General features: G+C 39.4%; 1 protein-coding gene across 1 annotated transcript in view; it reads left to right on the top strand.

Moving 5' to 3' along the window:
* The window catches only part of Ube2r2 (ubiquitin conjugating enzyme E2 R2), a 74,438-nt gene that overhangs the window by 39,783 nt on the left and 19,186 nt on the right, over positions 1-15,469 (top strand). Inside the window, exon 2 of the mRNA XM_041667527.1 lies at positions 12,804-12,890. Coding sequence (XP_041523461.1) covers positions 12,804-12,890 — 87 coding nt within the window. The remainder of the gene's footprint in view (positions 1-12,803; positions 12,891-15,469) is intronic.

Raw genomic sequence — 15,469 nt, 5'->3', positions numbered from 1 at the left:
AGATCTGCCTGTCTCTGCCTCCTGAGTGCTTCTGTGCCACCACCACCTGGTTTAAACAAATACATCTTTTTTTTTTAAAAAAAAATATTTATTTATTTCTTATGTATACAGTGTTCTGTCTGCTTGTATGCCTGCAGGCCAGAAGAGGGTGCTGGATCTCATTACAGGTGGTTGTGAGCCATGATGTGGTTACTTGGAATTGAACTCAGGATCTCTGGAAGAGCAGCCAGTGCCCTTAACCTCTGAGCCATCTTTCCAGCCCTAAATTTTTTTCATTGGAAATAAAACTTTCCCTGGTGGGTCAGTAATACATGAGCCTTTTTCCTGTGACATCTTAACCTTTGGTATAACTCTGAATTTCTGAATTGTATTACCTTCCTCTTCCATCTGGTAACTAAAAGTTCTTCCCCTAGACTATCCATTGTGTAGCCCTGTGTGGCCTTGAAGTTGGGGAGTCCTTCTGTCTCTGATTCCAGAGTGCTGGGATTGTAGGCATATGCCATCATGCCCAGCTATTTTATCTATCTATCTATCTATCTATCTATCTATCTATCTATATTATTTTGTAGTACTAGGGATAGAATATGGGGCCTTGTGCTAGAGCCACAGCCATCCCCTCTTCTGACATCAGTTACTAGGTTACAAATGGCTGTACCATTTTGGAGGAGTGATGATCCCACCTGTGATAATAGGAGGGCACATGTGCTGTCTTTAGTTGGAAGCATTGGCAGCAACGGTCTTTTCCTTTGTTCGTTCTTGAATTTAATGTATTTGAAATCAGAATAATGACAAATACGTGGTTATATAACATCCAGGTTTCCAGGTTGTCTGGCATAGGCTTTTCTTTTTGGAGGTAGTGTGGTTAAAAAAGAGCACGAGCCATCTTTTTTTTTTTTTTTTTTGGTTTCTCTATAGTTTTGGAGTCTGTCCTGGAACTAGCTCTTGTAGACCAGGCTGGCCTCGAACTCACAAAGATCCGCCTGCCTCTGCCTCCTGAGTGCTGGGATTAAAGGCGTATGCCACCACTGCCCGGCTAGCACGAGCTACCTTGCTACATTTAACAATCTGTTCTTCAGAAATTAGGTAATGTTAGGCAATAGTTTATAACTTAATCCTCTGACAACTTAATGAAAATTTGTTTCTTTATATTAGGAAATACTTCTTTTCTAAACAGATAGCGTACTGGAACGTTGTTGCTATTGATTGTAATACATGAATAGGTAAAGGAAGGGATGTGGAGCCTTTGTTATATGTTATATTTATTGTTTATTATCTGAATGGCTGTTAGCAGAGATAACCATTGTGTAGTTACCTTCTGTGCTAAAATCTTCTGCTTGTTATTTTGTATGAAAAATTGTCAAGAGTTAGATTTTTTGTTTTTCTCTTCAGCCACTGTTCTTATTTTCTGGTTAATCTAATTCTCTTCAGTTGTCACTCACAACTCCTGCCCCGGGAATCTGGGTCTAGTACGCAGTGCTAGTCAGGCACACAGGGTAGTGTGTGGGCACGCCACTATTCCTTCTTTTCTTGCTGTGGTAAACTTGACACTTGATGTGATTTCCTTCTGTCTGGCTGGCTTTTTTCTGTGTATTCATTATTTCTCAGTGGCGTACACAAGGATTACTACTCTACATTTTAAAAAATTGTTGGCTCACTGTGTAAGAGGTTCTTTCCATGTGTGCTTTACAAATTCTTAGCCCATGAATAGGCTGGTAAGCAGTATAATGTATTTTTTCTCTTTGGCTCCTTCATTTAGGTCCTTTGCTGTTGTAAGTGGCTTTTTGTATTTATGTCTTACATTACAAAGTTATTTCCTTTGTAGTGTTTCTGCTTTCTTTTGTCGGGGTTACTCTATGTAGACCAGGCTGGCCTTGACAACTTTGAATTACAAGTATGCACCAAAGTGCCAAGTTTGTTTTTGAGATGGGATGTTGTTTCATATCCTTGATTTCCTCTGAACTGTCTATTCTTTTCCACCTCCAAAATACCGATATAATAGGCATGTGCCAGTACAGCTATCTGGTTCATCCTCTTTCTTTTGTAAATGAATTTTAGTATTCTTAATTTTCCCCTTGTTAGCTTATAGAATTTTGGTTGACTTTTTGGTGTCAGTTCTGTGGCCAGTCTGCTGATTTATTTTTTCTTTTTTTTTAAATTGATATTTATTGAGCTCTACAGTTTTCTCTGCTCCCATCCCTGCCTCTCCCCTCCCTCCTTCAACCCTCCCCCAAGGTCCCCATGCTCCCAATTTACTCAGGAGATCTTGTCTTTTTCTACTTCCCATGTAGATTAGATCTATGTAAGTCTCTCTTAGTGTCCTCATTGTTGTCTAAGTTCTCTGGGATTGTGGTTTGTAGGCTGGCTTTTTTTTGCTTTATGTTTAAAAACCACCTATGAGTGAGTACATGTGATAATTGTCTTTCTGTGTCTGGGTTACCTCACTCAAAATAATCTTTTCTAGTTCCATTTTCTTGCAAAATTTAAGCTATCGTTATTTTTTCTGCTGTGTAGTACTCCGTTGTGTAAATATACCACATTTTTCGTATCCATTCTTCAATCGAGGGGCATTTAGGTTGTTTCCACGTTCTGGCTATGACAAACAGTGCTGCTGTGAACATAGTTGAGCACATGTCCTTGTGGCACGATTGAGCATCCTTTGGATATATACATAAAAGTGGTATTGCTGCGTCTTGAGAAAGGTTGTTTCCTAATTTTCTGAGAAATCGCCACACTGACATCCAAAGGGGCAATACCAGCTTGCATTCCCACCAGCAATGCAGAAGTGTTCTCTTTTTCCCACAACCTCTTCAGCATAAGTTGTCATCAGTGTTTTTGATCTTGTCCATTCTTACAGGTGTAAGATGGAATCTCAGAGTTGTTTTGATTTGCATTTCTCTGATGACTAAGGATGTTGAACATTTTCTTAAGTGTCTTTCAGCCATTTTAGATTCCTCTGTTGAGAGATCTCTGTTTAGGTCTGTACTCCATTTTTTTTAAAATTGGATTATGTGATCTTTTGGTGTCCAATTTCTTGAGTTCTTTGTATATTTTGGAGATCAGACCTCTGTCTGATGCGGGGTTAGTGAAGATCTTTTCCCATTCTGTAGGCTGTCGTTTTGTCTTGTTGACCATGTCCTTTGCTTTACAGAAGCTTCTCAGTTTCAGGAGGTCCATCTATTAATTGTTTCTCTCAGTGTCTGTACTGCTGGGGTTATATTTAGGAAGTGGGTCCCTGTGCCAATGCGTTGAAGTGTACTTCCCACTTTCTCGTCTATAAGGTTCAGTGTGGCTGGCTTTATGTTGAGGTCTTTGATCCATTTGGATTTGAGTTTTGTGCATGGTGATGGGTCTATTTTCATTCTTCTACATGTTGATATCCAGTTATGCCAGCACCACTTGTTAAATATGCTTTTTTTTTTCCAGTTGATATTTTTTGCTTCTTTATCAAAGATCAGGTGTTCGAAGATGTGTGGATTGATATCCGGGTCTTCTATTCAGTTCCATTGGTCCTCCTGTTTGTTGTTCTTTTTTTTTTGGGGGGGGGGGGTTCGAGACAGGGTTTCTCTGTGGCTTTGGAGCCTGTCCTGGAACTAGCTCTTGTAGACCAGGCTGGTCTCGAACTCACAGAGATCCGCCTGCCTCTGCCTCCCGAGTGCTGGGATTAAAGGCGTGCGCCACCATTGCCCGGCCTCCTCTTTGTTCTTTTGCCAATACCAGGCTGTTTTCAGTACTGTATCTCTGTAGTAGAGTTTGAAGTCAGGGATTGTGATGCCTCCAGAAGTTCTTTTATTGTACAGAATTGTTTTGGCTATCCTGGGTTTTTTGCTTTTCCAAATGAAGTTGAGTATCGTTCTTTTGAGGTCTTTGAAGGATTTTGCTGGGCATTGCGTTGAGTCTGTAGATTGTTTTTGGTAAGATTGCCATTTTTGCTATGTTAATTCTGCCTGCCCAATAGCATGGGAGATCTTTCCACTTTCTGGTGTCTTCTTCACTTTCTTTCTTCAAAATTCTTGTCGTACAAGTCTTCCACTTGTTTGGTTAGAGTTACTCCGAGACATTTTATGCTATTTATGGCTATTGTGAAGGATGTTAATTCTCTGATTTCTTTCCAATCCCTTTTATCATCTTTGTACAGGAGGGCTACTGATTTTTTTTGAGTTATCTTGTATCCTGCTACATTGTTGAAAGTGTTTATGAGTTGTAGAAATTCCTTGGTAGAATTTTTGGGATCACTTATATAAGCTATCATATCATCAGCAGTCAGTGGGAGTTTGACTTCTTATTTTCCAATTTGTATCCCCTTGATCTCCTTTTGGTGTCTTATTGCTCTAGCTAGGACCTCAAGAACTATATTGAATAGATATGGAGAGAATGGACAACCTTGTCTTATTCCTGATTTCAGTGGAATCGCTGGGAGTTTCTCTCCATTTAGTTTGATGTTGGCTTGCTGTATATTTCCTTGATTATGTTTAGGTATGTTCCTTGTATCCCTGCTCTCTCCAAGACCGTTATCATGAGGGGATGTTGTATTTTGTCAAAAGCTTTTTCAGCATCTAATGAGATGATCATATGGTTTTTATTTTTCAGTTTGTTTATATGGTGGATTATGTTGACAGATTTTCATATGTTGAACCATCCCTGCATCTGTGGGATGAAGCTGACTTGGTCATGGTAGATGATGGTTCTGATGTGTTCTTGGATTCGATTTGCTAGTATTTTATTTAGTATTTTTGCATCAATGTTCATGAGTGAGATTGGTGTGTAATTCTCTTTCTTAGCAATGTTTTTCTGTGGTTTGGGTATCAGTGTAATTGTAGCCTCATACAAAGAGTTTGGCAATGTTCCCTCTGTTTCTATTGTGTGGAATGTGGAATAATTTGAGGAGTATTGGTATTAGTTCTTCTTTGAAAGTCTTGTAGAATTCTGAGCTGAAACCATCTGGTCCTGGGCTTTTTTTGGTTGGGAGACTTTTGATGACTGTTTATATTTTTTCAGCAGTTATAGGTCGGTTTAATTTGCTCATCTGGTCTTCATTTAATTTTGGTAAGTGATATTTATCCAGAAAGTTGTCCATTTCCTTTAAGTTTTCCAATTTTGTGGAGTACAGGGTTTCAAAATAAGACCTGATGATTCTCTGTATTTCCTCCATGTCTGTTGGTATGTCCCATTTTCATTTCTGATTTTGTTAATTTGTATATTCTCTCTATGCCTTTTGGTTAGTTTGGATAAAGGTTTTCTGTGTTTTGTTGATTTTCTCGAAGAATTAACTCTTTGTCTCATTGATCCTTTGTATTGTTTTCTTTGTTTCTATTTTGTTGATTTCAGCTCTCAGTTTGATTATTTCCTGCCATCTAGTTCTCTTAGGTGAGTTTGCTTCTTTTTGTTCTCAAGTTTTCAAATGTTCTGTTAATTCACTAGTGTGGGATTTTTCCAGCTTCTTTACATAGGCGTTTAGTGCTATGTATACATAATTTTGTATGTGTGCAGTATTATATCTGTGTACCACATGCCTTCAGTGTTAGTGTTTGCCAGAAGAGGGTATTGAATTCTCTGGGACTGGAGTTACTGATGGTTCCTAATCACTTTGTGGTGCTAGGAATAGAACCTGGGTCCTCTGGAAGATAAATTAGGGCTCTTAACTGCTGAGCCATGTCTTCAGCCTGTTTTGCTTGGATTTTTTTCTTACATATGTTGGGATTAAGTACGCACACCTGTGCATGCTGAAGTACCAGTGCATATGTGTAGACACAGTGTGAGCATGTGTAATTTTTGCATTTGAAAATGGACATTTTAATGATAGTTGTTTAATCTGTGTGTTTTATTTATCTGTGCACTTATTTAGATCTTTATTTTAGAGAAGAGGTTTGATGTGTAGTTTAGATTTTTTTCTGCCTCAGTCTTTTGTGATAGGATTTTATCATTTTAAAAACCAGCAAGCATGGCTGTGCATACTTTTAATCCTAGCAGATGCAGAGGCAGGAGGATTTCTGTGAGTTGTGTCAGCTTGGTCTATATAGTGAGACCCCATGGCTACATAGAGAGACTAGCTGGGCAGTGGTGGCACACGCCTTTAATCCCAGCACTCAGGAGGCAGAGGCAGGTGATCTTTGTGAGTTCGAGGCCAGCCTGGTTTACAAGAGCTACAGAGAAACCCTATCTTTTATTTTTTTAAGATTTATTTATTATGTATATAGTATTCTGCCTACATATATCCTATAGGCCAGTGAGGGCACCAGATCTTATTGCAGATGGTTGTGAGCTACCATGTGGTTGCTGGGAATTGAACTCAGGACCTCTGGAAGAGCAGCCAGTGCTCTTAACCTCTGAGCCACCTCTCTAGCCCTGAGAAACCCTATCTTGAAAAACCGAGAGAGAGAGAGAGAGAGAGAGAGAGAGAGAGGGAGGAGAGAGACTATTTCTACAAAAACAAACGAACAATTTCCCCATGAATTTATTATAGTCTTTATCATAGAATCATAGTCATCCCTGTAGATCTATTTCTAGGCTTTGGAATTCCCACTCTGCAGTGGAGGGTGGGTTTCAGACCTTCCTGCTTTAATATCTGTGTTGGGATTAAGTGCACCACCATTGCATTCGGGAGTGCAAATTCTTGTATGGGGGGGTGTGTTTCTGGTCAGAGGTCATGTCAGATATCCTTTTTTTTTTGTTTTTTTTTGTTTTTTTTTTTTAATAAACTTCTAGCCACAAGGAAAGCTTGCCATTTATTTATTTATTTATTATGAATACAATATTCTGTCTGTGTTTATGCCTGAAGGCCAGAAGAGGGCGCCAGACTTCTTTACAGATGGTTGTGAGCCACCATGTGGTTGCTGGGAATTGAACTCAGGACCTTTGGAAGAGCAGGCAATGCTCTTAACCACTGAGCCATCTCTCCAGCCCCCTCAGATATCCTTTTTAATCCTGACCACAGCCATACCGTCAGGAATATGCCAAGTCTTAATCACTTTTCATTAAAATAATTGTTGCTAAAACAATTGTTTTTAGTGATTTTACTAATTGTTTTGATAGTTTATTCTTTTGAGTCTTGTACAATTTTTTTTTGTGGGGGGGGGTTTCGAGACAGGGTTTCTCTGTGGCTTTGGAGCCTGTCCTGGAACTAGCTCTGTAGACCAGGGTGGTCTCGAACTCACAGAGATCCGCCTGCCTCTGCCTTCCAAGTGCTGGGATTAAAGGCGTGCGCCACCATCGCGTGGCCTTTTGTACATTTTTTATAACATTTGTTTGTGTGTTTTTGGTTCATTTAAGATAACGGTCTCCTTGTAACCCAGACTGGCCTGGCGCTCTAGATACTTCTGTCTCTCATTTCTTGAATGCTGAGATTACAGGTTTGTGCCTGTACAATGTAATTGATACATGGTTAATTACAATCTTTTTGGAATGTGGGAGTATGAAGTGTCAGTTCTAGTACCTCTTTTTGTGTGTATGTGTGCAGTTTATTTATTTATTTTAAGATCAGGTTTCTCTGTGAAATAGTTCTCACTCTGTACACCAGATTGTCCTTGGTCTGAGTTCCACCTGCTTCTGCTGCCTGAGTGCTGGGATTAAAGGCATGTACCACCACCACCCGGTAATTCTAGCACCTTTTAGAAAAGAGCATCATTAGAAGATAATACTGACATTTTTATATCTAAAAATACATATTTTGCAATTGAAGTCTAGTTTTGTTAGGTTGAATAATTTTTCTACAGACTTTTTTTTTTAAACAAATTAATCTTTTTTTTTAATATTTATTTATTTATTATGTATACAATATTCTGTCTGTGTGTATGCCAGAAGGCCAGAAGAGGGCACCAGACCCAACTACAGATGGTTGTGAGCCACCATGTGGTTGCTGGGAATTGAACTCAGGACCTTTGGAAGAGCAGGCAATGCTCTTAACCTCTGAGCCATCTCTCCAGCCCTTCTACAGACTTTTGAAAGCATGTGTTTCTTCCAGTATTGTTTGAGACATCTCTTACAGTATATTTTTATCTTTGTCTCAAAAAAAAAAAGAAAAAACAAACCAAAAAAATGTTTGGTTTTCTTGCCTCAGCCTTCTAGTGTCAGAAATACTACTATGCCCACCTTCTTTATGGAATTGAAATTTTTTATTACATTTTTATTTATTTTGTATGTGCATAAATATGTGTGTTTGCTGTGGCTCTTGTGTGGAGGTCAGAGGACAACGTGCAGGAATTGGTTTTCTCCTATACTCCTTGCGTCCCTGGAATGGACCTCAGATTGTCAGACTTGGTGGCAAGTGTCAGTAAGCAGTCAGCTATCTCACCAGCTCTCTTGCACATCTCACAAAGATGTGCCCTTCGAGTTTTCCCTTTCTTACATGCACTACTGTGATCTATTTTCATCTCCCTCCTCCTTCTGAGACAGGGGCCTCAAACTCACAGAGACTTGCCTGCCTCTGTCTCGAGTGCTGGGTTTAAAGGTGTGCACCACCATGCTTGACTTTTACTTAGTTTTTGAATCTTCAACTATAACAACTGTTGAGCTTCCTAGATTGTTCTTTTAGTGAAAACTTTCTTATTTTAAATTTTCACATTTTTTGTCTTTATAAGTTTTTTTTTTTATATTAATAAACCTAGGTTTTCTGGAAGAGCAGCTGCTGAGTCATCTTTCCAGTCCCTAATTGTATTTTGTTTACTCACGCCATTCATTCATTCATTTTGGTGTTTCTGAACAAGGTTTCTTTGTGTAGCCCTGGCTGTTCTGGTACTAGCTCTGTAGGTCAAGCTTACCTCTGTCTCAGAGATCCACTTGCCTCTACTTCCCTGTGCTGGATTAAAAGCAAGAGCCACCTTACCTAAAGGTTTTTTTTTTTTATTTAATGTTTGTATATATATGTGTGCATATATATATTATAATATATTATATAAAATATAGTTATAAAATAGTATATATAATATATATATATATATATATTATATATATATTTAGCCAGGCATGTTGGTGCACACTTCTAACTCCAGCACTTGAAAGGCAGAGACAGGTAGATCTCTGAGTCCCAGGCTAGCCAGGGCTACTATAATGAGACCCTGTCTATTAAAATAGAAAAAAAAAGAGGGCTGGAGAGATGGCTTAGAGGTTAAGAGTGCTGACTGCTCTTCTAGAGGTCCTGAGTTCAATTCCCAGCAACCACATGGTGGCTCACACCACCTATAATAAGATCTGGTGCCCTCTTCTGTCATGCAGGCAGAACCCTGTATACATAATAAATAAATAAACAAATGAATAAATAAATCTTTAAAAAAAGTTTAGAGATTTAAATAATAGGGTGATAAATTATGTCAGAGCTCATAACCTCTGTTCCATTGTCCTATCTTTTCATTGTTCCTCCTTGTTTTAGTTAGGGTTTCTATTGCTGTAAAGAGACACCCTGACTACAGAAACTCTTGTTACAGGAGGAGCGGGCCTGCTTTTCGTCCCAGCCGCCTGGCTAGCTTAACCCCCGAAATAATCACACAGAAATTGTATTAATTAAATTACTGCCTGGCCCATTATCTCTAGCCTCTTATTGGCTAACTCTCACATATTAGTTTAATCCATCTCCATTAATGTGTATTGCCACTTGATTGTGGCTTACCGGCATGAGTCTAACCAGCGTCCATCTCAGGCAGGAGAACCATGGCATCTGCCACACTGCCCTTCTTCCCAGCATCCAATTCTGTCTATTCCACCTATCTAAGTTCTGCCCTATCAAAAGGCCAAGGCAGTTTCTTTATTCAACCAATGAAAGCAACACAAATACGGAAGGACCTCCTACACCAAACTCTTATAAAGAAAATATTTAATTGAGGGTGATGGTTTACAGTTCAGAGGTTCAGTCCATTATCATCATGGCGGGGAGCATGGCAACATGCACATGCAGGCAGACATGGTTCTGGCTGTATCTTGATCAAAAGGCAACAGGATGTGGACTCAATGTCACACTGAGGGAAGCTTGAGCAAAATAGACCTCAAAGCCCACCCTCATAATAACACACTTCCTCCAGCAAGTCCACACCTCCTAATAGTGCCACTCCCTTTAGGAACCATTTTCTTTCAAACCACATTCCTACCTCCGTCTCCCCTTACCTTGATGGAAATGGTTTGCTACGGTTAATGATTTTCTTTCCTATAGGATTTTAAACTCTTTCTTTTTTTCTTTTAATCTTATGTGTACAAGACAAGGCACAACTGTATGTTCCAGGCTGGCCAGCACTCAAAAACTGTGTCTATTTTGTTGACTCCATTAATCCTTTAGCCATAGCTTCCTATAGTCCTGTTTTAAAGTAGTTAATTAAAAACCTTCAGTAGAAGCTAGAGAGATGGCTCAGTAGTTAAGAGCACCTGATGCTCTTGCGAAGTTTTTTTGTATTTTTGTTTTTGTATTAAATCACTGCTTGGCCTATTAGCTCTAGCTTCTTTTTGGCTAGCTCTTGCATCTAGAATTAACCCATTTTTACTATTTTATATTTCACCACAAGGTTCTTGGCCTACCGGGAAGGTTTTGACTGGCGGCTCACATCTTTTTCCTCTGGCAGCTCCATAGCTTCTCTCTGACTTCGCTTTTTTCTCTGTCTCTTTGACCTGGCTACACTGTGTTAAACCATTGTCTGAAAGCACCTTTATTATTCATTAACCAGGAAAAGCAGCACACACACAGAAGGACCTCCTCACACCACCCCTTTGGTCTGAGCATTGGTAGAGGTAAAAAACTAGTTGCTGGCTGCTCTGCTTCTCTGATCCTTCAGCTTTCACAGCCTGATAGCTGACTCTGAGTTTTCATTATTAAGACCAATTAGAATTTATACTCCAATGATGACTGTAGGCCCTGGCATGTTGACAACTCGAGCATGGCCTGCCAGTCTTCCTTGTTTGATGACAGATGCACATAGCTCATTCTGGCCTGGCGGCACAGCTCAACCATGCTCTCCCCACATGGAGCCCAAGATGCAACAAAAACTCTTCGCAGTTTTGAGCACACAAGTTGGACATTCACAACCACCTTTAATGCCAGTTTCAGGGGACCTGATGCCCTCTCTGACCCCACATGCACACATTCACACACAGACACACGTGTGTGCGTGCACACACAGGCATTCATATACACATCTCCCTCTTTAACTAAAAATCCCTAAAAATGTTTTAAAATTTTATGTATATGAGTGTTTTTCTCAAATGTATGTCTGTGCATCACACATGGTTCTGGTGCCCACAAAAGGCAGACACAGTCAGATCCCTTGAAACTGGAGTAATGGACATGTAGGTGCTGGGAATTTAGCCCAGATCTTCTTCCAAGGATTCTCTTAACCTCTGAGCCATGTTTCCTCCCCTAATAATAAATATTAAAATAATTTTAATTTTAAAAAATTAAAAATCTTTAGTAAATCATTATTTCAAATGATTACCTGCTCCTCTCCCCTTCTCTCTGTATTTTTATGTCTTCCAGAATTACATAATTATTTTAATTATTATTTTACATATTGTATGTTATAATTTTTTTTACAGTTACTTATGTATGTGTTTGCATGCATGCCACAATGCATGTGTGAATATCAGAGGGTAACTTAATTCTACCATGTAGAACCGAATTCTACAACTTAGCTTGTTAGGGTTAGTGAGAGTTTGATGGGTAAATCACATAACCCCAGCTTCAGGGGATCACACACCCTCTTCTGACCTCTGAAGTCACCTGGCACACATATGGTACATATACATACATGCACACAAACATTCAGTACAAATAAAATGAAATAAATAATTTTAAGTAAGTTTTGAAAACTTTATTTAGTGTTGAGGAAATGCATGAGAGATGGCACTATGAAGCCTGGGAATTGAGCTCAAGTCATGAGACTTGACAGCAAGTGCTTTTTTTGGGAGGGAGTAGGAAAAGAGCATTTGTGTGTGTGTGTGTGTGTGTGTGTGTGTATATATATATATATAAAGAACCACTGAAAGGAAATGTCATCAAAGTGTGCACGTTAGCCAGGCAGTGGTGGTACAGCGCACGCCTTTAATGCCAGTACTTGGGAGGCAGAGGCAGGCGGATCTCAGTGAATTTGAGGCCAGCCTGGTCTACAAAGTGAGTTCCAGCATAGCCAGGACTATTACAAGAGAAATCCTGTCTCGAAAAGCCAAGAAAAGGAGGGGGGAAAAAAAGGTCAGACGTTGTTGGTGAGTGAGGAGATACTGTTTACATGATATCAATAAAAAGGAAAAATTATTTGTTCTCTTATTTATTAGAAAACCATATTGCTTTGTTTGGCACAAAAATAGTGGTAGCAGGCTAGAGGGATGGCTCAGAGGTTAAGAGCACTGGCTGTTCTTCCAGAGGTCCTGAGTTCAATTCCCCGCAACCACATGGTAGCTCACAACCATCTATCATGCGATCTGATGCCTTCTTCTGGCCTGCAGGTATATGTGCAGATAGAATACTACTTATAGTACATAATTAATAAATTAATAAATCTTTAAAAAATAGTGGTAGCGGAGAATGGGGACTAATTTAGTGATAGGGCGCACCTCTGGATGCAGGGACAGCAGCCTCAGTGTTTGGAACATCTCTTATCTTTCTTTCCTGTGAGCTGAATTTTTATTCATAAAAATGATAATATTTGGGTCATTTAGCCAAGACACAAATATTTGATGATCTACTGAAAGAACATTCTGATAACCCTGGTGCTGTGACTTCTCGGGAACCTGATCTGTAGAAAGGAGCTCTCTTTCTTTGGGATATAATAGTGGGAACTATTAGACAAATGAACAACTTGTCTTATTTTATTAGCATTATTTTTTTTCTTTTGCAGGCACATATTAAATTTCCTATTGACTACCCATATTCACCACCTACCTTCAGATTCTTGACCAAAATGTGGCACCCCAACATTTATGAGGTAAGAGGTATCTGTTATAACTTTCTCTGTGGATTTTTTCAGATTAGTTCTTTAAAAAGAGACTAGGGATTTACCAATCAAGGTCCTGTGTTTGATTATCACACCACACAAAAATAGTAGTTTGAGCTGGAGAGTGTAACTTGGTAAAGCATTTGCTTAGCATGCCCAAGATCTCAGTTTAGTCACAACAGCACACCCCGCCCACCCTGAAATAGACTATGTGTATCAGTAAGTTGTGTTTCACTGTACCCACAGAGAAATGTTTATGTTTTGTATTTTGTATTCTCTGGTTTAATTATTTAAAATCAAGAGTACTTTTATAATATATAATGATTATTCCAGTTAAAGATGGAAAATTTAAGCCTTTGCAGCTGGTTGCTAAGATTATAATGCACACACGTTAACATTCATGTTTTACAAATTTAGTAAAGTACCTATCCTCTAACTTTACAGCAAGGGTCACCTGTTGCTATGGGCAGAGACTCAGCTTTTTCAGGGGGATTTATCCTAGTACATTTGGCCTGGTCTCCTTTCAGGAGTTACTGCTGAGCATTTGAGAGCCTCTTTTGGAATAACTCCAAGGTGAGGTTCTGTTGTATGGAGAGGCCTGCTTGTTTGTCCTGGCCGCCCAGCTAGCTTAGCCCCGAAATAATCACACAGAAATTGTATTTATTAAAATACTGCTTGGCCATTAGCTCTAACTTCTTATTGGCTAACTCTTACATATTAGTTTAACCCATTTCCATTAATCTGTGTATTGCCACATGGCAGTGGCTTACTGGAGATTGTAACTGGTGTCTGTCTCAGGCAGAGGATCCATGGTTTCTTCTCTCTTGACTCTGCTATCAAAATCTCCCCCCAAACATCAGCAAGATGATTATAAAATTTATAAAGAAATAATAAGAGACCTAGAATTCCAAAAATTGAAAAGAATTTAAAACATAGTATGAAATTATTGTCACCAAGAGAGTTTAGTGCTACCATGGTGAAGAATTGAGAACCTCAGAATAATCCAGAACATCTATAATCACCAGTATATTTATTTTGAGATAAGATCTTGCCATGTAGTCCAGATTAGCCTCTAACACGTCATCTTTCTTCTTCAGGTTCCTAAGTATTGGGACTTTAGGCAGGAACTGTGATGCCCATTTATAATTAATAGATTTTGACAAAAAATGACACCAATCTCATTGAGCATCATCTTTGCTATGATTTCTCTTGTGGTGATGAAGTTGCCTCCAACCTCAGGAGGAAAAGGTTTATTTGGCTTTCATATTGTAGATCACTGTCGAATGAAGAAAGCAGAGGCAGGAACTGACGGCAGAGTCTGTGGAGAAAGTCTGTCTGCCTTCTGGCTTACTCCTCATGACTTGCTCAGCCTGCTCTCGTATACAGCTCAGGACCACTGCACATCCTCTTCAATCAGTGGTTAAGAAATGTCCCAAGTATTTGTCCACAGATAATTCAATAGAGGCATTTTCTCAATTAAGGTTCCCACTTCCCAAATGATCCTAGTCTGTGAAGTTGACATAAAAATTAGCACAAGTGGGAAGTAACGGTCTCATTAATAGTTGGATTTCTTTTTTTTTTAATAGTTGGATTTCCACAAACAAAAAAAATGATATTGGGCCGGGTGGTGGTGGCGCACGCCTGTAATCCCAGCACAAGGCCAGCCTGGTCTACAAGAGCTAGTTCCAGGACAGGCTCCAAAGCTACAGAGAAACCCTGTCTCGAAAAACAAAACAAAAAAAAAAAATGATATTGGCCAGGCAGTGGTGGTACACACCTTTAATGCCAGCACTTGGGAGACAGAGGCAGGTGGATCTCAGTGAGTTTGAGGCCAATTTTGTCTACAAAGTGAGTTTCAGGACAGCAAGGACCCTGTCTCAGGAAAAAAAGAGAAAAAGATACTGTATTTCTACCTCATAAAAAATTGTTGAAAACTTGCTCAGAACTATACTCAAAAGTCAGAGGCAGGAGGATTCTTGCATTTGAAGCCAGCTTGGTCTGTAAAGTTCTTTAAAGAATTAAAAAAAAAAAACCCACAGGATTTTAAAAGGATTAACCTAATTGAAAAGTAGGCAAAGTTAGCCACAAGTGTGTGTTAGGAGGCCGAGCAGGAGGATTGCCAAAGCCCAGGGGTTTGAGGCCAGACTAGGCAGCCATGGCTCGGAGAATAAAAAGAGACCCTGACAACGAATGAGCTCAGTCCAAATGAGACACGGAGTGAGACTTGACTAATGCACAGTGGTACGTGTGCTATTAGGAAAAAGGCCTCGTGTCTAACAAGGGAGAAGAAGCTCACAGTGTGGAGAGCAGCGCTGTGGACACACGCTCACTGCATCCATGGAGGGCAGAGGGAACTCTGAAACATCAGAAAACGGTTGTATATTGTATGATTCCATTTATATTAAAGGTTCAGAATATATAAGACATTAAATCAGAAAGCCAGCTGGTAGTGACTACAGACTGTGGCAGACAACTAAGCTGTGTGGGTTTTTTCTATCTTTTTTTCTTTTTCCTTTTTTTTTTTTCTTTCTTTTTTGGAGCCTACCCTGGAGGTAGCTCTTGTAGACCAG

Source organism: Microtus oregoni, unplaced genomic scaffold, assembly GCF_018167655.1.
Source record: "Microtus oregoni isolate MIOR12 unplaced genomic scaffold, Mior012 000017F_ref0000208, whole genome shotgun sequence".
NCBI classification, from domain to species: Eukaryota; Metazoa; Chordata; class Mammalia; order Rodentia; family Cricetidae; genus Microtus; species Microtus oregoni.
Note: the sequence above shows the minus strand (reverse complement) of the source record. Positions and strands in the feature narration are given on the sequence as shown.